The 13086-nt window shown below is 36.5% G+C and overlaps 1 protein-coding gene across 1 annotated transcript; it reads right to left on the bottom strand.

Annotated features, from left to right (window-relative positions):
* Nucleotides 1-3984: 3984 nt before the first annotated feature.
* On the bottom strand, nucleotides 3985-12780 carry LOC113228580 (nudix hydrolase 5-like). The gene is made up of 6 exons (XM_026461934.1): nucleotides 12617-12780; nucleotides 12288-12424; nucleotides 10915-11006; nucleotides 9593-9803; nucleotides 5755-5888; nucleotides 3985-4136 (listed from the first exon to the last, which is right to left on the bottom strand). Exons 1-6 carry the CDS (start codon nucleotides 12718-12720, stop codon nucleotides 4125-4127), a joined length of 690 nt encoding a protein of 229 aa, XP_026317719.1. The 5' UTR covers nucleotides 12721-12780; the 3' UTR covers nucleotides 3985-4124.
* Nucleotides 12781-13086: the final 306 nt, after the last annotated feature.

Genomic DNA, 13086 nt, shown 5'->3' with positions numbered 1-13086 from the left:
TAAATTTTAAATGTCAAGCGTGACATGCTCTTGACTGAATGTACGAACGGTTGGCCCACATTTATATACAGGGTTATTTATAAAATACTATAAGCCTTCCCCTCAGCACGCCAACTTCTGTGGCGCCCGCATCCGGCCGCTACCGTCCACCTTTCACAGGTCGTCCGTACATCTTACCGCAGGGCGTGCGTCGTACACTACGTTTGCCTTGACGTGGTCGCCACTCTAGAACAAGTCTGCTCCATCGGCCATCAGCCCTCCTGTAGACATGTCCAGCTAACTGCCACTTATTACAAATAAAAGCTTACGAGCTACGTCTGTCACTTCAGTTCTCTGACGACGTATGACTTGATTAGGTATTCGATCCACCAGAAAAACCCCAAGCATAGTTCGATCCAACTTTATTAATTACATCATAAATATCAACTTTTCGATACCTCCAATGAACAACTATGCCAACTTAATTTTTGGACCTATTCTTTATTTTGTTTCGTTATTTTTTTTTTCACAAAAATCGTTTCTTTTTACATTTTGAATTTTGTTTCTTTATTTTTTTCACGAAATTCAAGGAGCATAATATTAATAAATAAATACGGCTGTTTACAAAAATAACGGAAAATGACCAAAAAATAAAGTTGACGTAATGTTCATTGGAGGTATAGTTTTGTTCCAAGATTTTTTTACAAAATACAATCAATTTACCAAAAATAGACTTTTAAGTTTTACTTGTAATCTATACCTAAAGACTATCCAGTTTACACCTAAATACGAGCCAAAAAACATGTAGCGCGTTATTCGGAGAATTCTCGCGCTATATCGGAAATTCCCACAGCTACTATTATCGTATCTAACTTGTGAGCGTTACACAATAGACTTAAAGTTCATTATACTATGTACAATTTCGTTCCAAAAATGTAAATTGGGCCTTACCTACTCTAACCGAAGAGCACAAGTTAATCAGCACCGTACCCCGAAGCTGTTGAGGAATAGCTAGTTATGTTTTCGGAGCCTTAAACCGGTCAGGGCGCTTATTCACCGATATATAAACCAGTATAAATACCTATTTCAGCTCAGTGGTACCTACAGATGTTCAATCAGTATAAAATCCGTATTGAAAATTTTACATTATTTTGTTTATATCATACCTACTTAAAAATAATTTACAAAACTGTCGGTAATATTAATAGGTAGAGTTGATTTCCCTAAACTTCCAGTAAAAGACAGAGTGGACACCTCCTTCACACCTATACCTCCCTCCGAAATTCAGGAACTAAGATAGAAGGCAAAAAATCAAATCAAAATACTTATAGGTATAGGGGAGAACGGGTCTGGTAGTTCCCGGAGTAAGTTGTTCTCACAGCAATAACTTTGCAAGAAAGATATATAGCAATACAGTTACTCCAGCGACGACGGAAGTGTGGCTATGTGCGTGGAGTTTTCAAAACATCACGTAAGTACATTTTTTCTTGTTTAAATTTTTTGGTCTGTCTTTGTTTATTATAGGCCGATTCATACGTAACTATTCTAAATTGTAGTGACATTAGTAAGTAATCTTATTGTTTGGGTATTGTTTTCATTGATTCTATTACTTTGCCAGTATGTCAGTCTTCGTATAAAAACGTAATTTGGGGCTATAAGTTCCTCCCTCGAGGGGCTGGTTGTTCCTAGGAACAACTTCCCCAATTGACCTGCGATCATACTTAAAATTCTTATGATCATTTTTTTTGGAGCGAGTCTTGCTTGGCATCAAACTTATAGACCGAGTTCCGAATTCGGAAATTCGAAGACGTACGTACCCAGGAAACCGGATTACAAACTTAAAATGGTGCAGAGTAGGACATAATGCGAGGCGTGCTGAAAACAGATAGATTAATTCCATCTTCCCTTTCCAGCATCGCAGGACTAGACGTAGTCTGGGGTACCACCTCTATGTTGTGGCACGAAACGTTACCATTCTAAATTTTGTTCCGGCGATCGCCTATAGAGTGGAATTCCCTGTCTGCGGACACGTTATTTAAGTGCAGACCACACCGTGAACGAAGCTAGCTAACTTAGCTCACGTAGTTGCAAAGCTAAGCTAAGAAAATACGTAGTAAGTAGTGACTATGGATACGGGGGTGAAGGGCGGCAGAAGGGCGACATATTTTACATAGCTAGCGGGATCGTGGGGATAGTTTAGTCAGCTTGGTTAGCTTAGTTCGCGGTGTGAACCGAAGTATGAACAGATGCCCCGGCTAGGTTAGCTAAGCTACGTTAGCTTATCTTCGTTCGCGGTGTAGCCTGCGCTTTAGGTTTGCATAATTCACCATCGACATCATCGTCACTTTCCATTAGGTGAGAGGTCCCACCATATACCTACATATATCTACTCACTATACTAACAGTAGAGCAGAATAGAGTAGCAGGTGGCTTCACAAAAAAAACTTATTGACATGGAACTGGAATTTAGTAGCAGTAGAGCTCCTTGTGACAGAGTTCGTCTAGGGAAGTACTGCCACCTTATCTATTTCTGCCGCCAAGCAGTAATGTCAGCATTATTGTGTACCGGTTTTGAAAGATAAGGGTCCTGGTGAAATTACAGGCACATGAGACTAGTCAACTATGTCTCAGGGCCCAGTGGCAGTGCGCGTCATATCTTTACGATTTATAGACTGAGTGGCACTGAAACTGCTATGGACAGGCGTGTAGCTTACCATCAGGCGCACGACTTGTTCGTCCCGTCACTTCATATTATAAAAAAAAGAAGAAACTTAATTTTTTAATAAAAAAAGATGGAGAAGCTATAACCGAATGATGGCCAAGAAAATGGTTGTAGAAACATGGCACGACCTATAGCCCGACCCGCTGCTTTGACGATGTCGTCCACGTATAGAGATACGTGGACGACATCGTCAAAGCAGCGGGCCGTATATGGGTAAGTACATACATTATTAATTTATGTTACATCCGTGGATATATTTTATTTTTAAACTGCCTCCGTGGCCGAACGGTTACCATGCCGGACTGCAACGCTGAGGTCCCAGGTTTGATTCCCGGGCCGGGAGAAATATTTGTATGACCTACATTTATTTCTCTCGTGAGTTTGGGTGTAATTTGTAGTTGTCTATGTGTGTGTCCATGGCACCCGCGACACAGTTTCCCTAGTGCAGGGCTTTGTTGAGTGTGTGCGTTATTATTATTATTATTGTTGTTGTTGACATTAAATTGACAACGATAACTAATTTTTGATGTACGTATGAATAAAACTGATTTGTTATAGGTCCACTGTTTTTCTTTCATCTACCATTTTCTTCGCTATAGTGAGGTGAAAAGTTGTGCATTTCGCTCGGCAGCAAAGTTGTCTTGCGTCTCGTGCCTTGAAACCCTCGCTACGCTCAGGACTCTATTTTTTTATTTTAATCTTTGCATCCTTCGCTTGCTCACGTTACAATACAAGTACTCGCGTCAAACACAACTTTGCAGCCTTACATAACAAATAACTATAATTAGTTAATTCGACACACTATTGTAAAAATGTGAAACAAATGTATTTGACTTTTTCAACAACAGCGAACGATAAAAACTACATAAAATAATAAAACCGCACGATATTGGTTAAACTTGTAATAAAAATAACAAAGACGTCATAAAAATATATCAAATATCTCCCATTACTATACAACAAGTATTGTAAATGAGACAACTAAAAGTAAAAATATAATTATAAATACTATGTACAAATATTTACAAATTAACAGACATTATGCATCTCTGTACCGCCAATTAATGATATTTGTCTATAAGTAAAAAGTTCATTTCTCTAACGTATGTTGACCACTTTACAGTTTTCTTTACAAAGTTTAGTTTCAAATTGTTTTTTTTATATTCCAACGCTTTCAGTACCAGCAGTTTGTTCAACTTATGCACGTCAGGATGTGTTGTGAACTCTTCTACAGTCATCCATTTGCAGTCTCTGATCTCTCTTCGACAAATGAAAATTTTCTCGGACAGTGCTTTCATCATGATAAGTACGTAAATATCGGAGTTGCCGAACATTCCTTCGTGAGTGTGGCGAAACGTTACTAAAGATTCGAAGGCCGATTCTATACCGGTCTCTTCTTTTACTTCTCTTACAGCTGCGTCTATTAAATCTTCACCTGGAATGTCAATGAAATATAGCCAAAAAAATGACAGAAACATAATATGTGATAACTTGTGGTCGGACAATCGGATGCTTATTTACATACAATTTGGTTGCTCGCTAACATGGAATGCGCTTTGCCACAGATTATTTAATAGTTACTACGTTACAGGCACACTCTCATATAAAATCGAAAATACCTACGCTATAATAGCCTACTAAATGTGACTAATGACACCAAGCGCTCACTACGAAGAAAAACGAACTTAAGCACGCACTCAGATAGGTGGAAATAACGTTGCCCGCCGCGCCATAAGCAGTCGTGCGGAGCCAAATGCTCATAAATGAAAGACTTGTACGAGCACTTACGCCGACGTCGACGCACTCAGCGTTAGGCACTTATCGCATAACCTTGAGCGAGTGACGGAGCGCTGGCTTTGCGAATGCGAATTTATTTAGTATAAAGTAACTCCTAATTGACTGCTAACTCGCTGCACCAACGTTTGCACTGTGGACTTGATGATGATGTACCGCGTTCAATTTCCGGTAGGATCAAAAAAATCCATTACTCTGGCTTCATTTAGTCTTGTACGACAGGTAGTGGAGAACACAAATGCAAAAATACCTACGACTACGATATTTTTTGACATGACTCGAGCGTTTGATTTTGTGTCACATGACATTCTACTGAAAAAACTGAACAACCTAGGTATTTGAAGTGTAGAAATAAAATACCAAACAAAAAATGGCTATGTAGAGTAAGCAAAATCGCAATACAGAGCCAATGCATGTGGTGTCCCAATGCAAGGTAGCGTTCTCGGCCCGCTATTATTCTTGCTCTGTATAAATGACCTACCAGAGATTACACTACATAAATGTATATTATTTGCGGATGACATTACAGTTATAATAAAGGGTGTCTCAGTAAGAGTGCACTTTTTAAATTTAGAATCATTTTTTTTTCGTGCAAGTGGCAACTCTGAAATTTGACTGCCGTCACCTATGTTTATTCCGATTATTAAAAATGGAGCGCTTCACGAAAGAACAACGCGTTATAATTGTGAAAACTCTATACAAAAATGGGGAAAGTTACGCTGAGACCGCTCGCAAACTTCGCTTTCAGTCGAGAAAGTGTACCTAATGTGTCAACCATTCGAAGACAGGTCAAAAAATTTGAAGAAACTGGGTCGATTGTGGATATTAAGACTCCTTTGCGTCAGCGTACCGTTTGGTCTCTTGAAAACATTGCTGCTGTAAACGAGAGTGTCGCCGAAAACCCGAAAACATCAATTCGGCATCGTTCTCAGCAACTTCAAATTTCACGAAGGACTATGCAGCGAATTTTGACAAAAGACCTCCACCTTCATGCGTACAAGATTCAGCTAACTCAGGAGCTCAAACCAGCAGACCATGGAAAGCGCCGGCAATTCGTTCAATGGGTAATGGAGCAAAGTGAAGTCGATGCCAATTTTTCGAAAAAAGTGATCTTCTCCGATGAAGGGCATTTTCATTTGAATGGCTACGTGAATACACAAAATTGTCGAAATTGGGGCTCAGAAAATCCTCATGCAATTCATGAGAAACAAATGCACTCACAACGATGATTTTGGTCAGGCGGCGTGATTGGGCCTTACTTTTTTGAAGATGACGCCGAAATTGCAGTGACTGTGAACGGCATTCGTTACAGGAACATGATAACGGAGTTCTTGTGGCCTCAACTGGACGGCAAGGATCTGGACAACATGTGGTTTCAGCAAGACGGCGCCACCTGCCACACCGCGCATGAAACAATCGACTTATTGCAACAACGATTTCCAGAACAAATTATCTCACGAAATTCTGATGTCAACTGGCCACCAAGATCGTGCGATTTATACGCCGTGAGATTTTTTTCTTTGGGGTTTTGTGAAATCTAGGGTTTATGCGAATAAACCAGAAACAATTCCTGAGCTTAAATCAGAGATCCAACGCGTCATCGGTGAGATACAGCCACATCTCTGTGAAAAAGTCATGGAAAATTTCATGAAAAGAGTAATGGCTTGTCATCAGAGATTTGCCGGATATTTTATTCCATACATAATCAGAACATGTCTTCTACAAAATATAATAAAAATATCACAACTCTCTCATAAAATACGTGTTTTTATTTTAAAATGAAAAAGTGCACTCTTATGGTGACACCCTTTACCATACAAAAATGATATTTTTAACTATGAATCATACATTAATAATACAATAGGTTTAATAACAAATTGGCTAAATGATAATAATTTAACTGTAAACTTGACAAACCCAAATTTATTCAATTTGGTACAAGTCGACAAACTAAAATGAAACTAAATATTAACTACAAGGATGTCGGTATACAGGAGGCAAACTCAACAGTATCCTTAGGCGTAAAAATAGACAGTGCCTGCAACTGGTCGCACCATGTGGAGGCATTAATAAACAAGTTACATCGCTACGTATACGTTCTGGGGAGGTTGCGAAATGTGTCATCATCACACACAGTTTTGGCAGCCTATCATGGTCACGTTGTATCTCTGATTAGATATGGAGTTTTGGTTTGAGGTAACTCAACTGTTTGTGAAAAATTGTTCATAGCTCGAAAAAAAATGTGTCTGAGAAAAAGACCGGTATTTCACCAACTTTTTGCACTTTTTGAGTGGTTTTTGTAAAACCCTTTTTCTTTTGGTTTTAAGGTCTTAAACGTACAAATAAGTTCACGCAATGTCAATAATTATAAAATCACAGAAATATTTAAGTTAAATACAACAAAAAACGATATTTTAGGTCACACGAATGAGATTGCTGGAACACGAATGATTTTCTCATAAACATAAATGAGAAAGACGGCACAGTAATAAGAAATTATTACTACAACACACATTTTATCGTTCACAAAAGAACATTTAACATGTAACATATATTTTAATATAACTTCTTGTATCAAAATCCTTCTCATCCGTGTAAGACCATCTATCTATCTATATGTAATTAATAAATAAATCTAAATAAGTATTTTGTTAATGTCATATAAACTTTATTGTACATCAAAATATCGTTATCATCACCATCAACTTCATAATCATGATCACCATTATCATCAGCATCATTACCATGCGCATCATCATCACAATCATCGCCATCGTAAAAAAAACTTTATACTAAATCTTATTATTATACAACATCTGCGCAGGTACTTGGATGACAAAAATCCATAGTAGTTGATCCGTTTAGTTTAAATCGCGTATATTTGTTTTTTCAAACAAGCTGACGTTTCGGGCCCTTTACAGGTCCCATGGTCACGGTTGACTGAGGTGGTACAGTCTTCAACCAGTTATGTCTAATATTGATGCAAACCACCATATTTTTTCACTATAGTTACAATAGTTATTAATTAAATACCTTATTTTTAATTTTACAAAGAAAACATTCCAATTTACGCTACATTAAGTTTTACAAATTATATTATTGCATGAATTTTTATTAAGTTCAATTGATTATTAATTAATAATAGAAATTAGAATAAACTAAAACATTTTAACTAGTACTGCAGTCTTATGTCTGTTTGGGATTTTTCATTAGAGGAAATGGATCTGGATCCCAAACTGGTGGTACGGAGAAACCATCTTCCCTGTTGAAATTAGGATGTTTTTTAATTGCATCCTCGCAGACTGCAGACCTATTTACGCGACGGTGTTTGACATCAGCTATATGTTCTTTGAGGCGAATACAAATACTTCGCTTCGTTTGTCAAATATAAGAGAGACCCCGTTAGCGATGGGCTCCCCGGTATCTCCCGTTGATGCCGATATTTTCATGGAAGACTTCGAGGAGCGAGTTTTACCCATGGCCCCAGCTAGGCCGAAGATTTTCAAACGGTATGTTGATGATACGTTCACAATATTACCTAAAAATATAGCATACCTTCTTCCTTGGACCATCTTAATTCTTTTAGTACTAAAATCCAATTTACTATGGAACAAGAGAATTGTGGTGCTTTAGATTTCTTAGATGTTTTAATTAAAAGAAATCCTAATAACACCTTAGGCTACAATGTATTTCGAAAGAAAACCCATACATATAGGTATCTCAATGGTAATTCCCATCACTATCCTAGCCAGTTAGCTACCGTGGGCAAATCTTTGTTTCAGAGAGCACATGGTGTCTGCGACAGTAATCATCTGACAGGGGAACTTCATAAAGCAAGTCCTACATGCTAATAAGTTGAAGATTCCACGCCAATGCCGCAGACCCCATGTGAAACCACCAACAGTCGAGCGAAGACCTGTCATCTTACCTTACGTGAGAGGTGTTACAGACAAGATCGGAAGAGTCCTCAGACGTGATCTATCAAGACCTATTTCAAGCCCCTGAGGAAGATTTCTCAGTTCCTGAGACCCGTGAAATGTAACATCCCCTTACAGGATGCAGGAGTTTACAAGCTTGACTGTGAGTGCGGTCTCTCTTATATTGGACAAACGAAGCGAAGTATTTGTACCCGGTATTTCATTTCCTAAGAAAATTACACTTGAAATCGTCACTTTGCGCTCTTTCGTAAGGCAGCTTCTCCTGAGAAGAATGACAAGAAACTCTAGGGGTTGCTCTTTAAAACTAATATAGTAATTTAAATGTACATACAGAAACCACCTGAAACAGCTAAACGGATCACTACTATGGATTTTTGTCATCGAAGTACCTGCGCAGATGTTGTATAATAATTACCTTTAGTATAAAGTTTTTCTTATACTATAGTTTTAAGCCTCGTAAATGGCAAAGTTTGAAAATCAATCCGAATCTTATTAGTATATACGCAGATAGAAGCGAATATATTGCCCCTTAAATGAGTTTGTGACATTGTGAAGACGCATATCAAGAACAACCAGTTTATTTTTATTCCACTTATTGATGTTATTAGTACGTCTGTCACTATTTTTCATAAAGAGAATATTACTATTCTTCTTATTTCTCAAAGACGCCCAGGAGCCCAGATTGTAATTGTCCTAACATCACGCAACATACATAAAAGTACTACAATATCAATTACATATAAATATACGTGACAGTGTATTAGTAGGAGCACTCGGACATATTTATTATTTTGGTCCTACCAGTAGGAGCATAACGACATGTTAGTCCTCGTGCTCCTACCAGTAGGATCACCCTGTAGGAGCATGAGGAAATGGCCGTAATGTTACCCGTTTACTCCGACGACGTTTGTGAATCGATTTCGATGATTTTTTTTGTTGGAAAGGTGGCCCCTCAGTAGTTGTCCCATTCAAAGTTGAAGAAAATATTCCACCTCTAAGGGTGGCAAATTAGGGGAGGAATCCGGTTTACTGGATTTCACACACTTTCCCTTATACGATGCCAATAAAACTTGGCAAATAGATATCATTTTCTCCACCTCTAGAATATTAAAATTATATTTATTTATTAATGCAATTAGGGTGGCATGTGTACTCATACCTTTTTCAACATATCCTCCAGGCAGTTTCCAATGAGCATAGTCATAACTCTTTTCTGATAACGTCAGTAGATTTCCTTCCTTATTGAACACCATTGCTCCAACACCGACATTCGTGTAGCTCGATGGTGGCAAATTGGCTTTAACGTCTTTTGGCAGCCATTTGTACATCATGACGAAGTCTCCTCTAGCATGATGAAAATTAAAGCCTTTCTAGAGACAATTCTTGTATTATACAAAAGCACATTAGTTAACTTAAAACGTAAAAGGCTAATAAGAACATATAACTTTCTTAAACGTCAATAAGTACCATAACCACCATTTTAATGTTTAAACGCTACTTTTTCTCCTTTATAATAGGTGTCAATTTCGTGCTTTGCTAATCTTAAATTAATTTCAAATGAAGAATTCACCTTGCCAAATTATTAAATCAATACTAAATTAACTGACATTTTCATTGTCCGATGATTGATTTTATATTGTTGACGTTTTGCATCAATATTAAGGAGATACACTTGATCACTTAACAGGTCATTTACCTAAAATACGTCACCGATTTCACATTTGAACTCTGGGGATTTTCAAATTAGATAACACTAAACAATATAATAGTAATAAGTAACGAACTTTCTATAATAATTGGTATAATCATATAAACAAAGGGGACGACACTTATTACAGTAAGAGAATAGCCACATTATTATTGTTAGGGTGGCTTCACTCGGAGCTTATTTGACTATTGACCAATCTATTGTGATCACCACTAATTACAGTTCAGAGCCAAGGCCAACAGCATTATAGAACTAAAGGACTTTCCTGGCTGCAACAGTATGATGACGATCCGAAGAGAATAACCATGTGGTATGAATGTTTTGACTAAAATTATGGTTATAAATAATATTGAGTTGAATTTTTCGGATAGCTTGGAAATGAAACTATTTTCTCGGACTTTTGATTTAAATCATGATAGTCACGGCTGACTGGGAACCGTGGCTTTGTAAAGAGCCCAGAACGTTTAAAAAAAACTTATATTACATTTTTTAGATCTGAAATATTATAATTATTAATACAAAGACGGAACACTAAGAAAAAATTCCTTCGATCTGGCTGTTTTGAATCAGCGTCCTACAGCAAACCGTGTCAGACGCTATGTCAACTAAGCCTCGGAACAACGGAGCAGACCTTACGAACTTTTCGATGCGCTTGTTGCAGATCTTTGTTTTTGGTTTTTAACGACGTTTTTGCTGAACACTTAAATTTCAAAAATAGTTTCATTTCAGGTTTAGTGTTCATAAAAATCACAATTATTAAAAATCACACTTACTTTAGCTAGGATTGGGACGTAGCATGCATCTCCAATGTTCACTTTAAACCATATACATCTTTTGCCTTCTATGTTCCATTGCTTTAATGATTCTGAAAAACAATAAATCCATATATTATTCATTTCAATTTGTAATAAATAACAAAAAAAATCATTTAAAGCATGGTTAAAAAAATGCCCACTAGCTAAATTCTATTTAGAATAAAATGTCAACAAATAAAAAGATATATAGTTTTTTAGGGTTTTCACCACAAGACTGTTTTATAGTTACTGTTACCAAATTGAATTTTCAAGTTATGACTGTGACCAATTTTGTTTAGTAAGTCAAAGTCAAATAATCATTTATTCCATTGGTAAAATTTTAAAATAAATAAAACTTGAAAATGTCATTTTTTAGCTACTGCTCATTCACTGTGCTGACCTCCCTGAGAAAAATGAGCAAGAAACTTTGGGGATTGCTCTTTTCAAATAAACTTAAACGCTATGGAATACACTCTGCATCATGTTTGTGTGGAATCTAGACTCTATCTTTCCACACATCTTTATATAACACATAGTCTTCAATTTTGTAATATGACTTTTGAAATACAATACTTTTAATGTAAGTTTTAAACTTAGGAAATGATAATCTTAATGTATGCTCCGGAACCTTATTGTAAAAACATACAGTTCCCCATAAAAGAATCATTTACCTTAGTTAAACAAAATCGTGGGAGCAAGTGATTTGAAACCACATAAAAACTACCAGTAATTAATCATTTATACAATTGTGTCATCCCTCTTTTTTTTTATTTGAAGGGAGACATTGCAAACATATGAGTTCAAGTAATAATTCAAGTTCACAGTACGAAATAGAAGGTTGATAAGATTGTGTAGTAAATTAATGTAAAATAAAATTTTGTATCTTTTTTTATCATTACCTACTAACCTAGTAAGTATTAAAAACTTAATTATTTTTTCATCAATATCAAATACTTATAAATATTATAATAAATTATATAAATAAAATACTTAAAAATTTTATAATATTCGGCCAGGTAAGTATTACTTCTACATAACCCGATTCCCTATTCAAGTTCCAATTACACAATTCCAAATGATGAGTATACTGAAAAATACATTGTCTATTCATATGCCATCTTTGTTTGTCTAGAAATGTTTTGTTATTAAACATTCTATGTCAAATTTCACTAGAGTATAAGCTTAGTTTAAAATATATTATAAACAAAAAATATTTATTTCTCTTCATAGTTTCTGGTATGGTCAGTGTTGTTGATTTTTGAGTTAAATTAAAGTCAGCTACACGCCTGTGCTCGATTGCTACTAAACGAATAATACAATAATCTGTCCATGACTTTAAGTACTTTACTCACCTACTAGTATCTTTTCGAACTTGTCCTTCTCGCATTTTAATGTGGCAGTATCAACAGTGATTCCTTTGAAAATATCTATTTTTCCACTGAAAATTTCTTGCGAGGCTTGACCTGCATATCGGCAACATGGTATAAACCTGTAAAAATATTACTTCAGCGATAAGGCCGCCTTTGCCCACAGTAATTCTAAGTTATCTATGTACTGTTTTTGTTTTGTGTGTGAGCAATAAAGTGCAATAACTATCCATTATTACGACGCATATCCACAATAATAATAGCTATTTATACGGTCTATAAATCAAGTTACATGCATGATATAATTTACTCACGCGTGACGTTTCATGTTGAGAATTTGTTTTCTCACGGGAGTTTTGAAAGCTAACACACACAGTGTGTAACTATGGTAAAAAAATTTGCTTTTTAATGAAATCATATCGTTAAAAAACTTGAAAATAAACTTTAAATACCCGTGCTGGATTTGCAGAGATTCCCTACCCTACCCTTTTGACTTTGACATTGACAGTAGTAGCGATGCGCGACTTTGAATGCTACTATGCTAATACTAATCATTCGAATGGGCAATCATTCGCCAAACTCGAATCGAAGCACAATCATTCGACTCGAGTTGAATGATTAACAATACCGAATGCCAATACCATTCGCATTCGGTCGGCTGCACGAGTCGATTGATCATTCATTATGTCCATATGTCCATACCAAAATGTCCCTGTCCCCGTCACATTTACAGTATTTATCATTACGTCAGAGAGGGCTAGGTGATCACGAGCAGAATGCTCTA

This window comes from Hyposmocoma kahamanoa, unplaced genomic scaffold, assembly GCF_003589595.1.
Source record: "Hyposmocoma kahamanoa isolate Upper Pololo Valley unplaced genomic scaffold, ASM358959v1 232, whole genome shotgun sequence".
In the NCBI taxonomy this organism is placed as follows: domain Eukaryota; kingdom Metazoa; phylum Arthropoda; class Insecta; order Lepidoptera; family Cosmopterigidae; genus Hyposmocoma; species Hyposmocoma kahamanoa.
Note: the sequence above shows the minus strand (reverse complement) of the source record. Positions and strands in the feature narration are given on the sequence as shown.